The sequence below is a fragment of the Achroia grisella genome, unplaced genomic scaffold (genome assembly GCF_030625045.1).
Source record: "Achroia grisella isolate CSIRO2021 unplaced genomic scaffold, CSIRO_AGI_Agris_v1 utg402, whole genome shotgun sequence".
In the NCBI taxonomy this organism is placed as follows: domain Eukaryota; kingdom Metazoa; phylum Arthropoda; class Insecta; order Lepidoptera; family Pyralidae; genus Achroia; species Achroia grisella.
Genome location: NW_026712841.1, coordinates 7,586,863 through 7,609,857, shown reverse-complemented (window position 1 = coordinate 7,609,857; position 22,995 = coordinate 7,586,863). Strand labels below are relative to the sequence as shown.

At 34.8% G+C, this 22,995-nt stretch overlaps 1 protein-coding gene across 1 annotated transcript in view; it reads left to right on the top strand.

Moving 5' to 3' along the window:
* LOC131844405 (glypican-1) overlaps positions 1-22,560 on the top strand; it is a 92,013-nt gene extending 69,453 nt beyond the window's left edge. The window contains exons 3-11 of the mRNA XM_059193291.1: positions 10,206-10,329; positions 11,076-11,186; positions 14,383-14,539; positions 18,614-18,776; positions 19,330-19,917; positions 20,319-20,475; positions 20,796-20,974; positions 21,317-21,436; positions 21,984-22,560. Coding sequence (XP_059049274.1) covers positions 10,206-10,329; positions 11,076-11,186; positions 14,383-14,539; positions 18,614-18,776; positions 19,330-19,917; positions 20,319-20,475; positions 20,796-20,974; positions 21,317-21,436; positions 21,984-22,285 — 1,901 coding nt within the window. The 3' untranslated portion in view covers positions 22,286-22,560. The remainder of the gene's footprint in view (positions 1-10,205; positions 10,330-11,075; positions 11,187-14,382; positions 14,540-18,613; positions 18,777-19,329; positions 19,918-20,318; positions 20,476-20,795; positions 20,975-21,316; positions 21,437-21,983) is intronic.
* Positions 22,561-22,995: the final 435 nt, after the last annotated feature.

The following is a 22,995-nucleotide window of genomic DNA, read 5'->3' as shown; positions in this document are numbered from 1 at the left end:
AAAGTTTAACAGTAGGTATCGCACATGCATATTCACATTACTGTCTTACATCTTGTATTGTTGCTATGACTAACTGAACTATCGTCGAGTTCACCCACGCATTTCACCACATTTACCGGCCAGTTTCCAACTAATTTGCTTCGGCTTCTCACTTACAGCTAATATTGAAATAACTTCTTAATGGAGATAAAGAGTCGACCTACCTGTCGATAAATGTTTTAGCTGAATGAGAAAGTGGCAGCTTAAATTACCAACTTAATGGGATGCGATGGGAAATTAAGCCAGAACCATTAAATCCGCTTTTAAGAACGGTATAAAATTAGACGAAAGTCAGTTGAGTAGTGATGAATTTAAAAACCTAAAATGGTTGTACAAGCTACAACAATAATGTTATGAATTAATTACTATAGTAATATTGTAGAGTATGACATAAAAATAGAGAATCAATCAGTACCTTCATCTAACTATATAACCATAGTCTGTTTTTTCTCTGAGATAAAAATGGTGCCAACTTTTTGCGATTCTTAAATAGTGTTGTGACACTATCAAAAATTAATATGAATTACTGATTTTTATAGGACACTCAGAATTAATGTGTGTTTAAGTAAACACACATTAATTCTGAGTGTGAATTCATCTACCTAAATCATCACATTACTGTGATGATTTAGGTAGACACATCAAATTACCAAATCACACATCAGACCTATGATTTATATTAATAACTAGCTTTTGCCCGCGGCTTCGCTCGCGTTAATTTATCCTCTTAGGGGTGGGATTCATCAAAATTCTTTCTTAGGGGATGTCTACGTCATAGTAGCTTTATGCATGCAAAGTTTCAGCCCGATCGGTTTGAAGTTGACAAAGTTTCATCCCCTATTTTATCCCCTTGGAGGTAGAATTAATCAAAATCCTTTCTTAGCTATCTATCTGCATGCCAAATTTGCGCCCGATCCGTCCAGTGATTGGGGCTGTGCGTTGATAGATCACTATGTCAGTCACCTTTGAGTTATATGTATATATTACAAGTGCTTTCACAAAACTCATTACATATAAGAGTAGTGTTATGAGAATCATAACACTAAATGTAATGAGTGTTGTGAATAATTTATAGTTAATATCTAGTAGTTATTTATAACTAGCTGTGTACCGTGGTGGTTACTTTCGTGAAATACGTCCCATGTTATTCGCAGATGCATTAAGAGACAGTAAATTCGAATAACTGAAGAAACTTAAAAGCAGTCATTTATTTTTTATCTATAATATAATAATAATAGCATTCCTGAACAATTGTGAATTGTTCAGAATTTTCAGTATCTAGACCTAAGGTAAGCAGAGCTTGTGTTATTGGTACTAGACAACTGATATAAATACTAACATACATTTCTTTTTATTAAATAAATACATATATAATAATAATATACATAGAATATTATCCTTACTGTAATTATAACTGTGAAAGTAATTCTGTCTGTCGCGTTTCCACGAAAATCTTTCCTTTTTATATTAGACCTCTTATAAGAAATTATTCGAGGGTATGATACAAGTAAAGCATCATTCATTTCCATTCATTCCCAGTTGCTAAGGCATCCGAACGGGCTATTAACACATCTACTTTTACTGTTTCGACATCCCTTCCCAAATTACTCGGAATGAAATCAAATTAGAATTGACACTTCAACAAAAATAGTACAAATTAAGACGTGAACGTACAATCAACGCACCGTGGGACCCGGGACTCGCTGGAGACGAGACATTGTCTGCAACAGTGGTTCTGAACCGGCGGTCCGACAATATTGGTGGTCTCTGGGAAGTAGCAAAATTGTCTGGGTTGCAATTTAAAATCTGAGAAGAATGACTGTGCTCTTAATATTAAAAAATATACAACACTACAATAACGCTAGCGCAGAAGGCCATGATTTACTTGAACACGAAATGTAAAATATTCGAAAAACGTTTAATTTTGTTAGCTTTGAATAGTTTTTTTTCTTATAGATTACAATAGGATGAAATTCTACTTACGAATATGAACTTTTGTAGAATACTCTACCGAACATTCGGAATGAAGATTCAGCCAATAAAGCAATGCTGTATAGTTATAAAATTTTATATACATTTCAAAATTTCGTATGAATATATAATGTAGAAACAATAATAAATATAAAGTGAGAGCAATCCTTTATTTGCTTATATTTATTTATTACGACACTTTATTGCACCAACATTGAAAACGAAGGAACAAAAGTAAAACATATATATATATTTACTTTATATTTTGCAATAAACAGTAGTCGTAGTAGTAGTTAGTAGTCCATGTTAACTACTGTCAAATGGTCCTTGATCGCAGCAAGGTTTAGAACCACTGGTCTAAATGAACGGTTGGAAAGTGGTCAAGTCAATATTTACGGTACGGCCACTGGTGGCCGTCGACAAACGCGGCACACCGTAATTAAGGTTTACTCGACGCACTCAATCGATGTTCATGGTAAGAGGCCATTCATACAGTAGATGTGTTACTTGTTGGGGGGAGGGAAGGGGGTCGACAAAGAGTGCAATTTTTTTAATGTATGATAATAGAATGGTGCACTTTCCTGCGCTAATGGTATACGCTGGGAGGCCTGGTGCCCTGTACAGAATGATAATGTGAAGTTAAGGTTAGAACAGTCAAAAGTCGTAACGAAAATCCCTCACGGAAACTCATCCATCTGGTGACTTTTTTAATACTAGATAATGGATTGGTGCATCTGCGCTTATGTTATACGCTGTAGGGGCATCAGTCGTGGAGGATGATAATATGAACAAGTCAGGCTAGTACAATATTGTGAAAATCAGAAAGTCCCTCACCATCTGGGGTTTTTTATATATGGTAGATAATGAAATGGTGCTCCCGCCTGCGGTAACGATATGGCGGGGGGCACCAGAGGAGGATGATAATATGAACCTAAAGTTAACAGTTAAAAAATGTGGGGATAAATTCCTAGTAACTCACGATGGCCTAACTCACTTAACCTTATATTCATCTTATCATCTTCCACTGATGGACATCAGTGGAAGATGATAAGATGAATATAACACAGCGTAAACCAATAACGCAGACGTGTGCACGATTCCATTATCTACCATTTCAAAACACCCCTGAGATGGAATAATATAAGGGATTCTCCCCACGTAAAATTATAGTGACACAACTATTTGACGTTTCAATTCTATTAACACAATTTTCTGATACTTATTCCTGATATAATAATTTGCCGGAAGTTTTACATTATAGTCGTATATATATGTAACTAAACATGGCTATAGTTGATACGTATTCTATAAATGAGTGCAATAACAATCTTCAACACGTATGTTACATCCGATGGACTAAACTATTGTTAGTTACACAATGTATTGCATATTGACTACATAACATCACAGCACATAATAGTTATATGTATAAGAAGACCGTTCATATCAAGTTTTGATATGAACGGTTCAATACAATGCCAGTCATATAATCATTATAATTGTTAAAGTGTCTGTCTGTTTTATCGTCTTACTCTAAACTACTAAACGGAATAAAATTTAGCGTGAAGATGTCATTGTATTACGAAGACAAAGATTATATTATCTTTTATATAAAAAAAAACAACCAGTTGTTTATATAAAAGTATTTTGTGATTTCCTTTTTAACCATTTTCATAATGAAATAAGGGACAAAATACTATTTGGCAAAAAAAAGGAAACATATATAATCAATGACATTATAATGTTTGAACGTTTTTTCTGTATAAAAAATATGTTAATCTTATTTAAAAAGAATTAGAGCATAGAAATGTGAATCAGCTGTAACAACTCGGTTCAAACTGCATTTCAAACTCAGATGGATAATTTACGTATAGGTATATACGATTTTACAATATCAATAGTACTGTCAAACTTTCGCATAAGTACATGTTTCGATAGGTAGTTTAACAAACTGCTGACACCTATCGACATTGACATCGTTACTCCAGTTAGCTCGTGACCTAGCTAGCTAGCAACTTATTAGGAACATCGAGATAAACACCTTATTTACCATAAAACTATTCGTGTTAACATCAGAATTAACACTAGAATTAGAACAACTATATTAATCAGGCCTTACATTATTAAGTTAAACCGGACGACTGTCTCGTCAGCTACAGTTTGATTGACGCATTTGATCCTACGCACCGCCCTTTTCGTAAATGCGCCAATAGGAATAGAGTCGCACGGGACGATCGTTCGTCTGAACCTAATAATGTGAGGCCAGATTTAATTATGATTTTACATTAAGTTAGTATAAAAGTTGATATCACCTATACTAACTGAGTTTACATTATACCGAAATAAGTACTACGACTTTGTAAAAAGTCATCGGCAAGACCATTCAGTGTATTTTGGTCACCAAACAGTTTACTCTATAAAATGTATTATGGTATAGGATGATAGACACCAAGGTTTCCCACTGGAAGTCATCACGATAAGGCATTAAAATTACAGGATAAGAATGCTGACATTTTAGTCCTCTAGTAGAACAACGCATCATGAGCGTCACATGATTACTGTTCATATCAAACCATCAGATTGGCCGACAGCTTATACGCCAATCCAATTACATAAAAAAGTATAAGAACCATTCACAAGAGAACAGAAGCAGGAAAAGCTGGTGATTAATATCTAGAATGATCGCGATGTCGGAGCATTTATCTAATTGGCGGATTTTTCTGATCGGCGCCGACCCCGACCGGCCAGCCCTTATATGGAGAAGCGGGTCCCGGTACCGTTGGCAATTACCACACAGGATCCAAGTGGGCTGTTTTCACATCAGCAGTGTTGCCACCTCAGTGGTGTAACCACTAAAGTTAGTGGATATAATTCCGTTGGACCTTTGTTTTCTAGTGGTAGTGAATTTTTAGTAGATTTGAAAAACGAACGTAAATAATTTGTTTATTTTTATTGCTTTTTTGATATAAAATAATACTTTTTGAAAAATTTAGTAATTATTAAGAGTTTCATAAAACATTCTTTTTGCTATACATATACATTAAAAATTACTAAATTACTTTTGGTATACTTTACATTTTGTCCGCAAAATTAATCTTAGCGGTTTCATTAATATAGGTCCAACAAGTGATCTTTGTCAAGCTTTGTTGGCAACACAGACCATCAATCAACACAGTGAACTCGCATCACGTAATTACAGTGCCAACAACATGACATTATGTTTATGGCGTTCGGAAATGTTCGCAGAAAGTAATTTTTGGACATCGTTTCATTTCGTTTGCTAATATGATGATATTTAACATGTCTGTCCTCAGTCTGTGGAGTGTGGTCATGTAATTTTACATAGTTTCCAATTTGAAAAATCCATTGCGTAGATTTAAAGATTTATGCACACATAGAGACGGACAGACAGCGACAGCGACTTTGTTTTATACTATGTGATGATAACGATTAGCAAAAGTACTACCAAAAACTACTACCATCTCAGCCTACATATGTGACGTACAGTGGATATACTATACCCACCGACGTAGATCCTATTCCTACGTCATTGGGTATAGTATATCCACAGTAGTATATATAACATATCTAGAGCAAGCTGCTTGGCGGCTGAAGTAGGTAAAAAAGATATACCCACGTGTTGTACGAAGTCGAGCAAACCTAAATATGTATTTGTTTCCACAAAGTAGTGAATAATACACTTCCGTCTACATTTTTGTCATAGCTATCTAATCGTGTCCATTGATATATTAAATACATTTGTGAATAAAGGATCTAAACAAAAACCGAACGCCTGAAATTCTTTTTCCTTTCATATCTATTAATCTATTTATAAATATAATAAAAATATACCTAATTGATCGAAGATACACGACAAAAACTATTATTGGGGACTTTATCATTATAATCACCCAAAGCAATTATTTTTAGATATGTTGTTGTTTTTTCTGGCGTTTGTGCAATCTCAGAAATGGATTAGCCTATTTGAATGCAGTTTTATGTACAGTAAGACACCGATTAACCCAGGGGTTCGGAATATAACGGAAAGACGTTTAGGAAATAGTTCAAGAAACAGCAGCTAATCTTTCTAATAATAAGCTCAAGGAATTCACTGAGCAAGAAGAAAACAAAATATTGATAGTTATATCGAAGAAAAGAAAGAAAGATAGTCTCGTTTAACGCTGTTTCGTTTAGCGCTGAAACTTATTGGAATGTATCCCCCGTGTTAACCTGGCTCTTACTGTACTTTCTTAGCCTTCCTCTGTCCTTAAAACATTTATATGTAACATCAATCTTAAAATATGATCTTTAAAATAATAAAGCCAGGGTATAAAGTTTAACCAGGTGCATTCCATATTCATCCATTAAAACAAACCCTTACTCGATTTCCTCGTCATCTGATCGTTGTTAATGTAGAGAGGGCGGGATGAAACAATATCCTAAATCCTACATTTGTCGTAACACGACACTGGAGCATTTAATTTGATGTCTCACACCTCGGAGTTAACGACTAATTTGTATCATTTTATTGCTGCGTTAACAAAATATCGGTTTGTTTTGTTGACAACGGATTAAAACATAATCTCTTGACTCTCTTGATTTAAGAACAGTTTTACGAGCTAACAGCGTTCACTACCGGAAAATATCGCGACGTATGTAATATTATGTTATCTGTGGTATTAGCAATACATTTTTAAAAACAAACTGTTACAATGTTTTTTTTTGTCTAATAATAATTAGGTTACAGAGGTTTCGCCTATATCAGCCGCCAAGACGATTGCTTTGTAATTTATATGTTGATTGAAGGATGAGGTATATTAGCGAAATATTTGGATGCATGGTCCTATGATACTTTAGTTCTCTGGAATTGCAACGCATAGGTATCATGATCATCAGATGATGACGAGATGCCTGTAATGCTGTTCCTGTAGGTGACAGTTGCCACTTATTGTCATGTAGAACGTCAGCTTGTTTGCCATTCGACTTATATTTATTTATTTATTCATAACAATAATTATTGTGTCGAATTTCAAAGTACAAAATTAAATCTAAATCTAAAATAACAATGTCAAAGTAATAATACCAATATATAAAAAAGAGTTCCGGTAGCAAACTAAAACACAAACTGTAGGAAATTGTTAAATAAGTATAAAGTTGCTACAAAAAATTGCCTCTACAAATTTTTAATGGTAGTGCAGAACCGCATTAAAGTCACTAGAGTTTATATCGGATTATCGTTGCCTGTCGTGTACAATTACTATACCGAGACAGCCCAATAGTAGAAGTATAAAAGTAAAATGTACACTGCAATGCTTTTGCCAGCAGCGGTTATTAAAAAATATAAAAAGTCTAAAAGTAATATTTTTTTCAATAACAAACAGTATGCATGATGTATGAGAGATCGTCTCATATTATCTCCAATTAACCCCAACGATACTTATGTGGATTTAAACATTTTCTAAATATAACATTTTGACGTAATGCAACCTCCCCCACAAAATAGCAAATAGGGTTGCCAACTTTAAAACACTTAGCCTAGGACGATGAAATCTAAAATCGGGTACTGATAAAAATTTCGTACTTTAGAACAATTTAGCCCTTTAACGATGTACATCATTTTCTTATGTTAAAATCTCGTAGAAAAATTATACCAAAACGAAAATGTCCTTGTATTGATTGTCAAAAATCTGTAACTCTAGTAAAGGCCGTAGCTGGCCTTTACAGCTTCCCCGGACGATAGAGAAAATGCAGATGGTACTCCAAACCCGCGGAAGGACATATGGAGCGGCTGAAGGCCAACTCCCACCTGACGGATATGACTTTAGTCTGAGGGCACCGCTAAGGGCTCGAACCTTGGCTCGGCCGTCGTAATTTCGAACCGTTTGAATTGGATGAGGGATCGTTCGGAAGGGTAAAACTATGCTGTTTGTACGAGGGTCCTTATACTGTTGGCATCCCTGATAGCAGATGTGTTGAAATGCGCGTGCGCACGTGCGCGGGATGCCGCCGGAAGAGCGTCTGCAAAATAAACGTTATTCCGAGATTTTAACGTCAAACACTTGGTATAATATGCAATAGTTTCTCAATCTGAAGTGTATGGCATAATGCACTCTGTAGTGTTGCCAATAATATCCAAATATTTCGATTTTTTATAATTTTTTATTGATAACAATTATTTTTTATAATTTTTGACAAATGTTTTATAATAAAATACGAAATGGAAAGATTGATATTTACTTTATTCACGTTTGATGTGAATAAAGTACATTTTTAACATAGTATGAATTACAAAAAACAACAGAATATATAAAAAAGAAGAAGCAAAAATACAATATTTATAAATTTCATACAGATCTGTCTTTCTTCTTTCTTCATTTCTTTTCCACAGTGATGCAAAAAGACACCATTAAATTACAAATAAATAAATAAAGAAATTTAAAAAAAATCCATATAATACTTTTTGTGTAATTCTTACTCAAATGTCTGAACAGTTCATTAATTAGAACTATGTATCATTTCGTTCAAGTTTAAAAACTTTCAAACAAAAGAAACAGCGTCAAAGTCGGTCCAGCGATAACACTGTAACTTGATGCGGTTTTCTATATGCCATAAAATCAGTCGATTGTCATGTCATCTTACTAAAATTATAAACGCGAAAGTTTGTGAATATGGATGGATGTTTGTTACTCGTCTCTCGTTTACGCAAAAATTTCGGAACGAATTTTGATGAAACTTTACAGTAATATAGCTTCTACACCAGAATAACATAGACTATAATTTAAAAATATATTATGTATATTGGGTGCAATATAACGATTAATGTCTAGTAAGTGTGATGCTGACGAAGTTGCGCGAGTTAGTATAACCACAGATAACATAATATTTAGTATAACAAAATATAAAAAAAAATATTTCGTACTACATTTTGGGAATATAACGCTATGTAAACTACGTATGTAATTGAATGATAGCAATTCATTATTATGTAATAGCATGCGTGTTTACGGCTATATAGCGATAATTTGTTGCGAATATACACGTTAAGAAGGCGAGGCTTTCCTGATTGATTACAGCGCATTGAGTGCAAAACGACGAAGTTTCCTACTTCCTACTACTGTGTTCTAATATATGAACAAAAATGTAGACCCATAGAGCGAGAAATTAATAACTTTAATTAATCATAGATTAATTAATATAGTATAGATTAAATACGGTGCAATTTTATTCATGAGTATGATTGTATCGGTCTGGGTATTTTCTATGTATATTAAGTATATATTTACAAAAAAATATCTATATATTTATATCTATCACTTGTCTAGTACACACCAATAACATAAGCTATGTTTACCGTGGGACTAGATGGTGCTGTGTTAATTGTCAAGGGTTATTTATTATTTATTTATTATTATTAAAGTGTTCGCCGTCCAACTTTCTTTGTCTACACTTGCTATGTGACACATGTCATGTTAGTCCTATATAAAAGCTGTACGTTCGTACTCCAATTTGGTAATAGCACGATGTCAACGAGATGATTTATGAGGCCAGTATAATGAATGTTCTTGTTGTACTCGTAAGTGTATATCATCCAATAAATAGAATTGCCTTCTTACGTCATATCTCAGTTGCACCGGTCTGTGTCGATTATTCATGTTAAACGCGGCAATTTTTTGGATGGACGCACTGAGCAAGTAATCACTACGTCTTGTTGTATAATGCCTTTTTAGACCACAGAGCGTAGTAGTTTTCACGCTGTATCGTATAAAACTTTATGTAAGCGTATAAAACTTTATGTATTGTAATTTTGAAAATGGAACACCTATTTCGTCCCGGTCATATGGTAAACAAAAATATTAAACTGAGGTATGAATAGGTATGACCATTTTGTGTTTCCACATTTCTTTATTATTTTTTTTATTCTTTATCAAGAGTTTTTGTAGTGAAGAAGAAGTCTATCAACTATGTAATTATTAATGTATTAATTCTATATTTCCATATAAAATTATATATATACAATATTATTATTGTATTACTTATTTTACTCTTGATTATATTTTAAATAAATTTTATAGGTATATAAAGTAGAATTAGATTGATATCTTATCGAGCTCTGGTTTAAAATTCTAAAATGAATTAACGGGGCACTAAATAAATTTACTGAAATGGTTATTATTTATTTTTTTGTCTTGTTTCAGATTTCTTCCGGAAGTTATTAGACTCCTCGAGGCATAGTTTTCATAATATGTTCAAGCGGACCTACGGCATGATTTACGAACAGCACTCGTACATCTTCATTGATTTCTTTGACCAACTAGAGAAGTAAGTTTATTTTTTAAATTATATTTTTTTTTATTGATAAGCTTAAGATTGTCGCGTGGTTGAGTCACTGAACGTATTCGTACCATCTTCGGGCAGATTTTTTTTTATTGGGTTGTTTGGGCTTGTATTGTCAGATGTTTGTAGCACCTGTAGCACTACGACCCAACAACATAGGACGTGAAGCGGCGTTTCCTCTTCAGTTTGGCAGAATCTGCAGATTCGGGCAGATACTGAAAATCAGTGTTTCGCTCGTTGAGTTAATTAATCACCGAGTGCAACAACCCTTATCCTTGGGACATTTAATTATTTTCATGCTCGTTGTCATTATGCGTGTATAATTTAAAATGTATTCTGTTTTTTATATAACACTTGTTGTTCCCGCGGTTTCACTATTTTATTACTGTAAATTTTTATCAAAATCCGTCCAGTATATTTGCGTGAAACAGTAACAAACATCCAACTAACCATCCACACTCACAAACTTCGCCGTTGATATTAGCAAGTCTTTCTGATTATGAATAAATATTTTATCTATCTAACTTAGATACTGTACACTTTTTTATTTAACAAGAGTGGCTAGTTATTTTACACTGTGAATGAAGATGACACTGTTCTGACCACAAATAATCGGATGAATGCAAGCATGATGATGATCATGATAGTGATGAGAGCGATTTTTTACTATGTTTATTAAAATAGTCGATTTTTTTCGGTTGTTTAATAAAATTATGTTCTACGTATTTCAGGTATTATAACAAAGGGGATACAAACTTCGAGCAAATGATGGACAAATTCTTCACCATACTATACGAAAAGTTGTTCGCAGTGATAAATTCGCAGTACAATCTCGATGAGAGGTGAGTTTATTTATGAGTTCATATCTACTAAACTTAACATTATAAGCAATAATAGTAATGTTATAAATATATATTACATTTATACTATAAATGAATAATTGGTTATGATTTGTCGACTACATTGGCGTAGTAGGTTAACGTACTGCTTAAATTTTCAAGGATCGCGGGTTCAGTCCAAACATTTGTTCAAACAATACGTACACATCTACTTAAAGGTGTATGTATTATTTGCACAAATGAATACCTATGCATGGATATGGCTACTTGTACTCTAGAAGAACACACATATATATTGTGGATACAATTTAAATGTTACTTCTAAATATCATTTTTCCATACCTAATGAAAAGATTGTTAGTACAATCCCGTCAGAAGTCACTTAATTTAAATAAATTTAAATTTCGAACTTTATACAGAGCAATCAAATTATACAGATGTAAACACTGTAAGTAATAATGGATGACTTCTGGTCTCAAAGAGAAGTAAGCTTTATCGCTGTGAGTTTGTTCAAGCAACCTTATATTATGCTTTAATTTGCAAAAATTATAAAAAAATTTATGAATTACTCAATTTTTATATCTATAATTTGACGATAGACACATAGAGCATCGGCAATTTTTTAATCCCATAGTTCTTTTGGTGATATTTTGAAATTACATTACTAAACCAATTAAGGTACCTACGTTAGTGTTTTAAGAGGAATTCCTATTTAAGAGAAAAAATTAAATTAGGACTGTTATCAAAAGCTAAACATTGTAACCTATCGCAGGTCGGTAGCCACTTAATTATGTTATCATAATGCATTTTTTCATGGCAGTAAAAACGCGCTATCGTGCTTAATCGTTTGTTTACGTGCCAATAACAATAAAACTGTCCGCTCAAGTGTTTTATGTATCTGTCTTCATATACAAAGTGAGGCCAGAGTCCACGCGAGCTTATTATACTCTGTTGACCAATTCGAATTTCGATTAATTTTATTTTTTTTAATTTAACTACTCTACCAACGAAGATAACACTAGGCTGTATGGGCAATCTACCCTTGCCTGCTCCATCTTAAAAAAAAAGTCCTGGTTCATCTTTAAAAAAGGAATATTATTTATCAGTATTTTATCGTAGAATGTTTCATACATTCCATTACATTTTTTTTGCTTTGTCCCTTCAAACAATATGATTACAAATGTTTATACTATGCGAGGAATCGAGCCCGCAACCATCTGAAATAAAGTGGTGTCCTAAATCTCTAGACTACCGAGGCCGTCGAATATGAATATGAGTATGGATGGAAACAGACAAATACAAGAAAATGTTTGTTTAGTGAAATATTGGACACACTAATGTTTGCGAGTTCCAATTTGCTCAGAGCCGCATGGAAACAGAACAACTGTTTTTAGCTGTCTGCAAATAATCTTATCACAGTGAAACGACCTCTGAGCTTATATCAACTGTCTGCGTAACTAATTTACTACATTGTAAACGTTAAAAGTACATATATATATATTATTGATGGCCCGCGATTTTATGACCTCGATACAAAATAACATATAAATATTATATGTTGAAATAAAATAAATACTGAGATGGGCACTAAAACTTTAAAAGGCAATGAAAATGCTGACCAAACGACAAAGTTAGGGGCAAAACTAATAACGAGCACATTTCCTAAAACTGAGACTTCTCAAAAGAATAACCAAACGGGAAACACTGAATCACTGGAAGAATATGCCAGGATTAGTACAATCAGGAGCCCTAATAACTCCTTTGTAAAGTATAGAGTAGTCAGGATAGAGTATCCTGAGGAGATAAAACCATCGCTGCTAAGAATATCCTTCAATTCTTATCCCCTGACGGGTCTAGGTAACGAACTTTTAAAATGGGCGAACACATAAATCTATGTAACTTATATTTAATTATAATTATATATATGTACTTACACTGTGCACTTTTTAATAGACTTTTTGCCATACGCAACCACATTGTGGAATCACTTGTGGAAGCAATTGTATTTAGTAAAAATCTGCTCGTATTTATAGTCACATAGTTATAGTCGCAATATGTTCTGCCCACGGCCTCGGTGGTCTAGCAGTACCGCTTTTCTTCCGTTGGTCGCGGTTTCGATTCCTTGCACGCCACAAACATTTGTATTCGATAGTGTGAATCTCAACTAGGTGCGTGGATGTAATCGTTGAAAATAATAATAAAATACCAAATTTGTTAATTAAATTGTAATTATATGTTTTTTTTTAAAATATCGATATAATCAGCGCTCTAACAAATATTGAAGAACAGTAAACAAATGACAGTCGTAATCTAGAGAACACAGCGTTCTGTATTTGAATATTATGAAATAAATTATTGAAGAGGTTTTAATACTTATTTTTGGAGGAGTTTCCAACATTCATGAGTATGATTGTTTGTAGTGGTCTGGGTATTTTCTATATATAATATGTATATATTTACGAAAAAAAAAATCTTGCATTTGTATAAGTCATCTAGTGCCCATAACACAAGCTTTAGCTAGCTTAACTTGAGACTAGATGGCGCTGTGTTAATTGTTCAGGGTTATTTAGTTATTTATTTATAATCACGATAGGACTTTGTATTTATCGATAGGAATTAATGTTCTTTTCGCCAAACGAATTTTAATCAAAACGCTTCAAGTATTATTGCAGTTTAACTGCACAGATGGTCATGATTAAATGCAAAACTTGTCGTTCAGATATCTATATCGATAAGCAATCTACTTCCGGAGATATTTGCACAACGATAGAGTAATAAATAGGTACTTTATCATCGACTTTGTATCGATTGGATTTTCAACTGATATCGGTGACTTAGACTATTGAAATGAATTACATATTTTAACGGATTGATATGACATGGTGTTCAGTCCTATGGTAATGGTATACGCTCGCGGGGTACCAGTAGAAGTAGATGGAAGGACAATATGGTTAATTATTATTAACCGCAGTAGTTTTCAGATCGGCCAAACAGTTTACATTGCACAGAACGGGTATCTCAGTATCTACCCATTAGCAAAGCGAGGAAAAATATAACGCATAGACCTTCAGTCTATGGACAACAAGGGCGTACCTTATAAAAAAAGTACCCATTACTAAAATCCCATTCACTCCTCTAATATAGTTTATATGTCATGTCTACATAGATATTTTAATATACATATATATTCTGTGTTCAGGTATATGAGATGCGTTAACAGCAATATGCGTGACATCCAACCCTTCGAAGACGTGCCACACAAGCTCTCCCTACAACTCAGGCGAGCGTTGGTCGCTACCAGGACATTCCATAAGTCACTGAGGGCTGGTGCCGATGTCGTTAGGAATATGGTAAAGGTAGGTGCATTATTTTTTATTTTTACGTAACTGGATACATGTTAGTTATAACATGTTAGTTGACAACTCGACAGAACCATCAGGTGTGATAATATATCTGTGGTTCAAAGTCCCAGTCCAACACTGTCAGTAGATGTTCATGAGCGGGATTTTCATATAATGTTAGATATAAACCTATATAAATAAACAATGCAAACTGGCTTTTAAAGAAAATAATATCAATTGAGTAGTTGCAAGTAATTCCTATGATAGATGTAATGACCTCATTTCATTCAAAGAGACAGAATAAAATCCTTTCAAACAGTAGCGCAAACGGGATCATCGTTCCATTATTAACATTACAAAAACAGATTCTATAAACTACTTATTTATACCACTGAGATAAATTCCTTTATCTACATTTCCACGAGAGAGATCAAAAATACCGCGAAATATACAATTCGAGACGAGGCGTGTCTGGCGGGCCATAATTTAGTTAATACAGACAGGTAACGAACGTCTAGTAGCGGACATATTGAATTAATGAAGTTCGCGTATTAAGGATGCAAATTATCAATCGAATCAATATTCAGGCGGCGTCGCGCCACCGACTCGATTCTTATTTCTGACATCAACCTTTATGAGTCATAACTCTGAGCCGAGTAAAGCAACGTTCTGTCGTGCGATGATCCCATCTGGCGCCTGGAATGTGTTGTTTCACACTAACAGGACGCATGCGACTATAATTATTAATCATCGCAATTCCTCAATTAATTTCCTTGTAAATAATTATTTCTCACTGACACGGCAGGACGAATATGATTGTATTTATTAATCACGTTCTAATTCCTCATTTAAATTCCTTGTAAAGTGTTATTTCACACCAAGAGGGCGAATGCGACTGGTTGTGTATCATGTCGCGATACCTCAATAACATGGAGACGACAGGACTCTATGATTGTAATTATTAAATAAATTGTAATATGTTACGTTATTATTATTATTAATTTGTCATTATTATTATTATGTTTTTTTTTCTCTTCTATTCTAGTGCCATCTCCCACCTTTTGTCTTTTCTCCTCTACCCAAAGGTTGCCTGGAAGAGATTGCATAAGCGATAAGGCCGCCTTTTGTACCCTCTTAATTTTAATTACTCTATTAATGTAATTTTCTTGGTGCAATAAAGAGTATATAAATAAATAAACAAATAAAATATATTGCAATTCTTCAGTTAAATTCCTTGTAGTGTTATTTCACGCTATCAGGACGAAAGCGACTATAGTTAGTAATCGTGTCGCAATTTTTCAATTAAATTCCTTGTAAATAATTATTTCATATAGACACGACAGGACGAATATGATTGTATTTACTAATCACGTTCTAATTCCTCATTTAAATTCCTTGTGTTGTTTCACACAAACAGGATGAATGTTTATTAAACATGTCGCAATTCTGACACGACAGGACAAATATTATTTTAGTTAATTTTTTACTTTATCTCGAGTTTGTAAAGTGTTATTTCCAACGCGCGACGGGACTATTGAAACTAGAGTTAGTAATCGCAATTCCTTAATATTTATTTGTGAGATGAGCCTTTAACAATATAGTAGGTACGTAATACAAGTTATACAATACATACAGTGTTAAACAATAGAGTAAAATAAGAATATCTTAAAAGGAACAAAACATAAAGGCATATAATAAATTATACATAGGTAGTGCGTCGCTTACAGTCCCTATTACTAATAGTTGTGGGGATTAGTAGTAATGCGTAAAACCGTCAACTCATATTTATGTATATAACTATATAACGGTGTAACTATATATCATTATTAATAACAAAAAACATAGTATAGATTTAATAACTTTACAAATTCCGCGTGGTCCGTTCCATATAAATCGGACTTAGTCTAAGGTAATGATTAATACATAAATGTTGTGATTATTTTAGCACTGACTAAGGGTATGAAGTCATTTGTGCAGATATGTCCCTAACTAATTATTGTCCCATCAAACAACAATGACTTATTATAATTCCATTGTAATATAAATAATTGAGGAAAATATTTTTTTTTATTAATCGAATTGTAAAAAGGTGCCGCTTGACCTGAATGGATTGTTGTGTAATAATTATTTTATCTAGATCTGGTTGGACTACTCAGCCTTTTTCGTAGACAGAAAATATTAATCTCTCTTTCTCTCTCTCTGGAGAGGGGAAGGGGAGGAGTTGTTAGTATTAGGGATTAGTGTCCCCATTGCTAGCAATGTGTCAGCAACAGGACCTTCACATGGTACCCTCAGGATAACATTCTGATTAAGTCCTGACGAAGTTGTTACTCTGCGCTAACTGTCCCTACTTCAGGCTCACCTATCATTTTCCGCTGATACACCGCCGGCGGGAGCACCATTCCGTCATTATCTATACAACAAACTTGTGGTGACGCATTCCATCAATGATCAATATCATTGAAAGAAGAAAGAAGTAAATTTCAATAAAATTAGATTACTCAATTTTCGGAGTATATTATCAGAACCAGTATCAAAACAATCTGTACTAATTTATTTTATGGATAAAAGTTGAAATTATAAATATTTGTCCAAGAGTAAATTAAATTTTAAATGTAATGTAAATAAAAAATATGTAAGTGTGTAATTAATTAAGAAGCCAAGATGGAGCTAACATGTTCACTATTATGATTCAAAGCCTCAAAATGAATAAAAAAAAACAAAATCATTATCTATTCAAAACACATTGCACTTTGAACTCCCTATAACGCAACTAAGTATAATATAATTATTATAGAAAATTATATATAGTTTTGTAGTTGTGTTTGAATGCCAACAAAAACATATATATTTCTTTATACCTATTTCTTCTTGCTCAATGTCAATGATTCGGGTCCTCATTTATTGAGTTTTTTACTGTTGAGTTACTTTTTTGTCTACGTCGCATAGCGGTCATGTACAATGTTATGATATTGCACTTATTTCATTTCATATTAATAGACTTGTCAATGTTTTTTTATTAAAAAAATCAGACTTCAAAAAACGACAAGGAAATTCAATTAGTCTGTGGTTTTTGTTACACGATCTTTACCTATAGTGCACCGACTAGATGAATACTATTTTATATTTATATGTGCAACTAGCTGTACCCGCGACTTCGTCCGCATGGAATTTAACTGTCATTTTCTAAAATAAAAGTAGCCGAGGTTACTCCTTATTACATCAGCTACCTGCCAATAGAAGTCCCGTCAAAATCGGTCCATCCATTTCAGAGATAAACAAACAGACAGACAAAAATTGTAAAAAATGTTAATTTCAATATTACAAACAGACAAATGAAAACGTTTCCAAACGAATGAAAAATAGTCAATAAAATACAATAGTATTTCTTGTATTTATGTTAAAACGGGATATTTTTACTGTCTGACAGACAGATATATAACTATTATAATACAGGACATTTTGATAACGATTTTCATTAATTGTAGAGTGATATGATGTGTATTTTATTGACTTTATGTTTAAATATTAGTTTTATTAAGCTCAGAGGAGATTATCAATTCTACTTACTAACTTTATTATTATTTTGACTCGTATAGTTTTCGATTATATTCGTGCGATGATTCATATATATATAGTGCCTACTACTAATACTCGTTTTATTTAATAAAATCGTAATACCTACGACAGATAAAAGGTTATTTAATATTCATGATATTCTTAAAGTGACATTCGCAACTAAATCACACGCTGATTTGGAGGACGATTCCATTGTCATCCATTAAAATACATCCATTAAATTACATTTTATATTTTTTCGGACTACTCTAATGCTGTTGGCCGGAGCTAGCCTTTACAGCTTCACCGGACGATAGGGGGCGAGTGCAGATGACACTCCAAAGTACTTATGACTTATGGAGCGGCAACTCCCGCCTGGCGGATACGACTTTAGTCTGTGGGCACCGATAACGGTTCGATCCTCGGCTCAGGCCGTCGTAATTTCGAACCCCGTTGGAATTGGACTAAATTAATTGGGGATGGGGAATGATTGATCAGAGGGGCTTTTTTACATGAAGTCCATTTGTGTAGGTGGGTGTAAGCAACGAGTGCGTGACAGCCTGGGCCCGCCTGAGCTACTGCGGTACATGCGGCGGGCTCCCGCACCCGGCCTGCAGTCGATACTGCCACAACGTCATCCGCGGCTGCCTACCAGTACATGCTGACCTCAACGAGCAGTGGGACGCTTATGTCGGTGAGTTGTCACATCAGTATATTAATTTAAAATAATAATAAAATGTAATTATTCCATTCCATTATTAGCATACTCAATTTTTTTTTTAACAATAATTGTATTGTAAATATAGTAATACTAGCTGAGCCCGCGGTTTCATCCGCGTTAAATTTCAATAAAAAATATAGCCTTAAGTTTTTCTGATACATAATATATATTACTATAAAGTCTCATCAAAATCCGCTCAGTAGTTTTTGCGTGAAAAAGTAACAAACATCCATACTCACAAACTTATACTATATAAAGATAATATCCGAGGACAATTCACACAGCGCCATCTAGTCCCAAGATAAGCAGAGCTTCTGTTATGGATACAACGGATATAAATACTTAGATATTTTTTTGTAAATACATACATAATATCAGAAAGCACTCAGAACGATGCAAACAATTATATTCATGAATACAAACTTGTAACCTGTGAGGAGTCGAACCCGCGACCATCGGAAGGAATGAGCTATGCTACACCGCTAGACCACCGAGATTGGTAAATAATTGACTATTTCATTTCCAGATGCCGTAGACAAAGTGGGCGACCGCTTGCTCGGACCGTTCAACATTGCTATGGTCGTTGAACCGATTGACATCAAGATCTCAGAAGCCATCATGAGTTTCCAAGAGCACAACCAGGATATCTCTAAGAAAATATTCACCATTTGCGGACAACCAACCCTAGGCAGCGGAGACAGCATCAGGCACATCCAACCGCCAGCGCGAAGGCGCCGGTTTGTCAGATCAATACCAGATTTCGACTGGAACCCGAAGACCAGTGATGTAGATGACTTCGAGATAGAAGCGTCCTTTGAAAGCATAATCAATGAGGATCCGTCGCTACTCGGTTTGAAGACGCCGGAAGGCATCAGGAAAGCGACGAAGAAGATGGCCGAGCAGGCGAAGTCGAGGGAACGTTTCCTCCAGTACATGAAGGGGAATATAAACTTGGACGAGTATGAAGAGAATGAAGAGAGGGATAGGAAGAAACGGGAGGCGGATCCAAAGTCAGCTGGAAGCATGCCGCTCGAGTATGACGAGTATGACGATATATATTCAACGAATGCAGTATATACTAAGAAGCCTGCTGCGAAGGTTGACGAAGGCACCGGTAAATATAGTTCTTATGTTTACAACATTATTACTTAATGCATTTATATCGTTTTGTTTAATTTTGATACCATTAACATGTGTGAGCATGACCATAATTGAATCAATCAGATTATTGCACGGTTTCTGATGAAATCTTTGAATTTCTTGGCTTGTTTTATACTATAACATATATTTTGTATTGTACATATAAAGCTTCCTCTTGAATCACTCTATTTATTGCTAAAACTGTATTGAAATCTGTTCCGTAGTTTAAAAGATAGCGGAAACGACTTTATTTTATACTGTACCGATTTTTAAAAGTATGTTCAAAATTAGACTCTATTATTTTTGAATCAGCTATTGAATTATCTATTGTACGTTACACATATAGTAATATATAATTGACGTGCGTTATTCCAGAGGCGGAGTGGGGCGCGCCCGCGCTGGAGAAGCTAGTGCGCGACACGCGGTCCCGGCTGCGCAGCTCGCGGCACTACTGGCTGCACCTGCCGGCCATGCTGTGCACGCACCCCAGCATCACCACCACGCCCTGCTTCAACGGCTCCCACGCCACCAGGTGACTGCACCATGCTGACTTCTTTTATATCAAAATTTTCTTTAAAAAAATATTCAACGATTTTAAAAAAACATGGGACCAATCTAAGGTAACATCATTCAAACAATATTACCTGATGACTGCAATCGAAAACATACTCTTTCGAATAATCTTGCCAAATTGCATCTTACTGCCTACTTAAAATAATAGATGGTGTTGTATATTGCTAACATTAATAGCGTATGTACACCCGCAAGAACACGTGGACTCAACTAGTTACCCTTAAAAAAATACCCCATCCTAATCACTCTTATTTTAATAATTTTAATGCATTTTGGCAGCTACACGAGGAGTCTAGCGGGCGAAGGCAGCGAGGCACTCGCGTCGAATCCTGAGGTCCGTGGCGAGGTGTCTGCCAAAAGCGCTGAGCTCATGAGGAGTCAACACTCCTCTCTCAAGTTCCTCACTGGGCAGCTCAAGGATGCGTACAACGGGGTCGAGGTGCAGTGGGTAGGAGAAGGTTAGTGCCATAGAAGTTCCTTTTTTAATTAGAGTGATTGTCATATTTATTCCTATAGGACTCCTTCGGCCACTTATATAAGTAATATTTTTTATATTTGTCTCCGTACCGTTAGATCTGCTAGGAACGTCGTTGAGAAGAACTAGCATGAAACTCGGCTGGTACATTTTTAATGTTATTTTTTCATTTAATGAGTATCAATATTTAAAAAAATAATTAACGTTAATAATGTTTAAATTGTGCGAGGAATCGAACCCGCAACCATCGGAATCAAGGTGGTGTGCTAAACCGCTAGAGGTCGTCAAATAAAGATGAACTCACTGAAGATTATTTTGTGCACAGATAAACCACAATCAGTAGATCCAGACCGACAAGACCTGGATAGCGGGTCAGGGTCGGGCTCCGGCGATGATGGCACCGATGACACGGAGATCATTGAGGATGATGATGATTACCCAGATGGTGAGTAGCAATAGTCTTTTTAATGGAATAGTGCACCCGTCTGCGTGAACGGTTTTGTTATCTAGTATTCAAAATAAATGTAAATACAAATACATAAAAGTCATCCAGACAAATACAAACAATCATGAAAACAAATCGTCGGTTAAATAGAAAAATGACAGTATTCAAAATGTAAATTTTTTTTACAAGACAAGCATTTAAAGTTTTTATTTTATTTATTTAAATTATTTTTTCCTTTAAAGTTTTAAATTTACACAGAAGTATTATATATCATTTTAAAAGTTTATATAAAAGGAGATAATTCTAGCTTCTAATTTTGCAAAATGACATTTTTCTATTTAATAGAAAAAATGTTGTATCGTGCGAGGAATCGAACCCGGCCATCGACCATCAGAAGTAAATCAAATTAAATCAATACCTAATAAATTATTCATGTTCATTATGAAAGTAATTTTTTGTATTAATATTTTTCCCTACAGTTACCGTTATTTGGTACAGTACGCTGAACCACCAAGATCCTTACAATAACAATACTTCTTTCTTACAGCCGGATCAGGCGAGAGACCACCGGAAGAACCAACAGTCATCGATGATAACGAGCGGCGCGTTCCAGTATCAGAACCGCCCTTCATCCCGAACGTCATCGACGGGCCCGGCACCAATAACGTGAACATCCGGGGCCGGAACGAGGAGTCCCCGCCGAAACCGGACGGGGAACCGGACCGGACGCCTCCCGTCGACCCGGTGGCCGATTCCGCCGACCGGCCGTCCCTCCAGAAGGCATTGTTCACGTACGCTCTGCCGGTCGTCTGCGCGTGGTTCGGAACTATAGTCACAGACTTGTTTTAAGCTACAGCCACAGACAAATGTGTATTGAAATAGATGTCGCAACTCCCGCAATCTACTTTAATTGAGCTTAACTGTATACGATGGACAGACAGACTTATATTGAAATAGGTGTCGCAACTATCGTAATCTATTTAAATCAAACAAAGAGCGTATTCCTTCTTAAAAGGCTGGCAATGCATTTGCAATTCTTCTGATGTTGCGGGTGCTCATAGGCGGTGGTAATCACTTAACATCAGGTGATCTGCGTTTGTTTATCTCCTATGCTATAGAAAGCTAAATCTTTAATCATATAGGTCTATTAAGACTTATGATAATTCGGTTTAGTAATTGTGCCAATTCGTTGTGCTTTTGTGATATTTTCTACACATTTTTTTTTAACAACGCAATGTTGATCTAGTCCATATTATGTATATCATAATATGCAAGGTTTCTTATTTAATACCTTTATGAAAGCGAAACATTTAAATGGATTTTTTAAACTGAATTATACGTCTTTTTCCGAAGGTGATTCACTACTAATATTTTCTGGGATTTCCCAGACTTAGAGCATATTTACGCTCTCATTTTAATATAGATTGTGGGTGCGTCGTCTACGTCTATGCGTGTCTGTGGTTTTGTCACTGCCATTGGTTTCTGGGGATCTAGTTTGTACAATAATATAGCTACGAGTATCAATTCTGAATTAGGAAAGACATTTCTGACTAGAAATG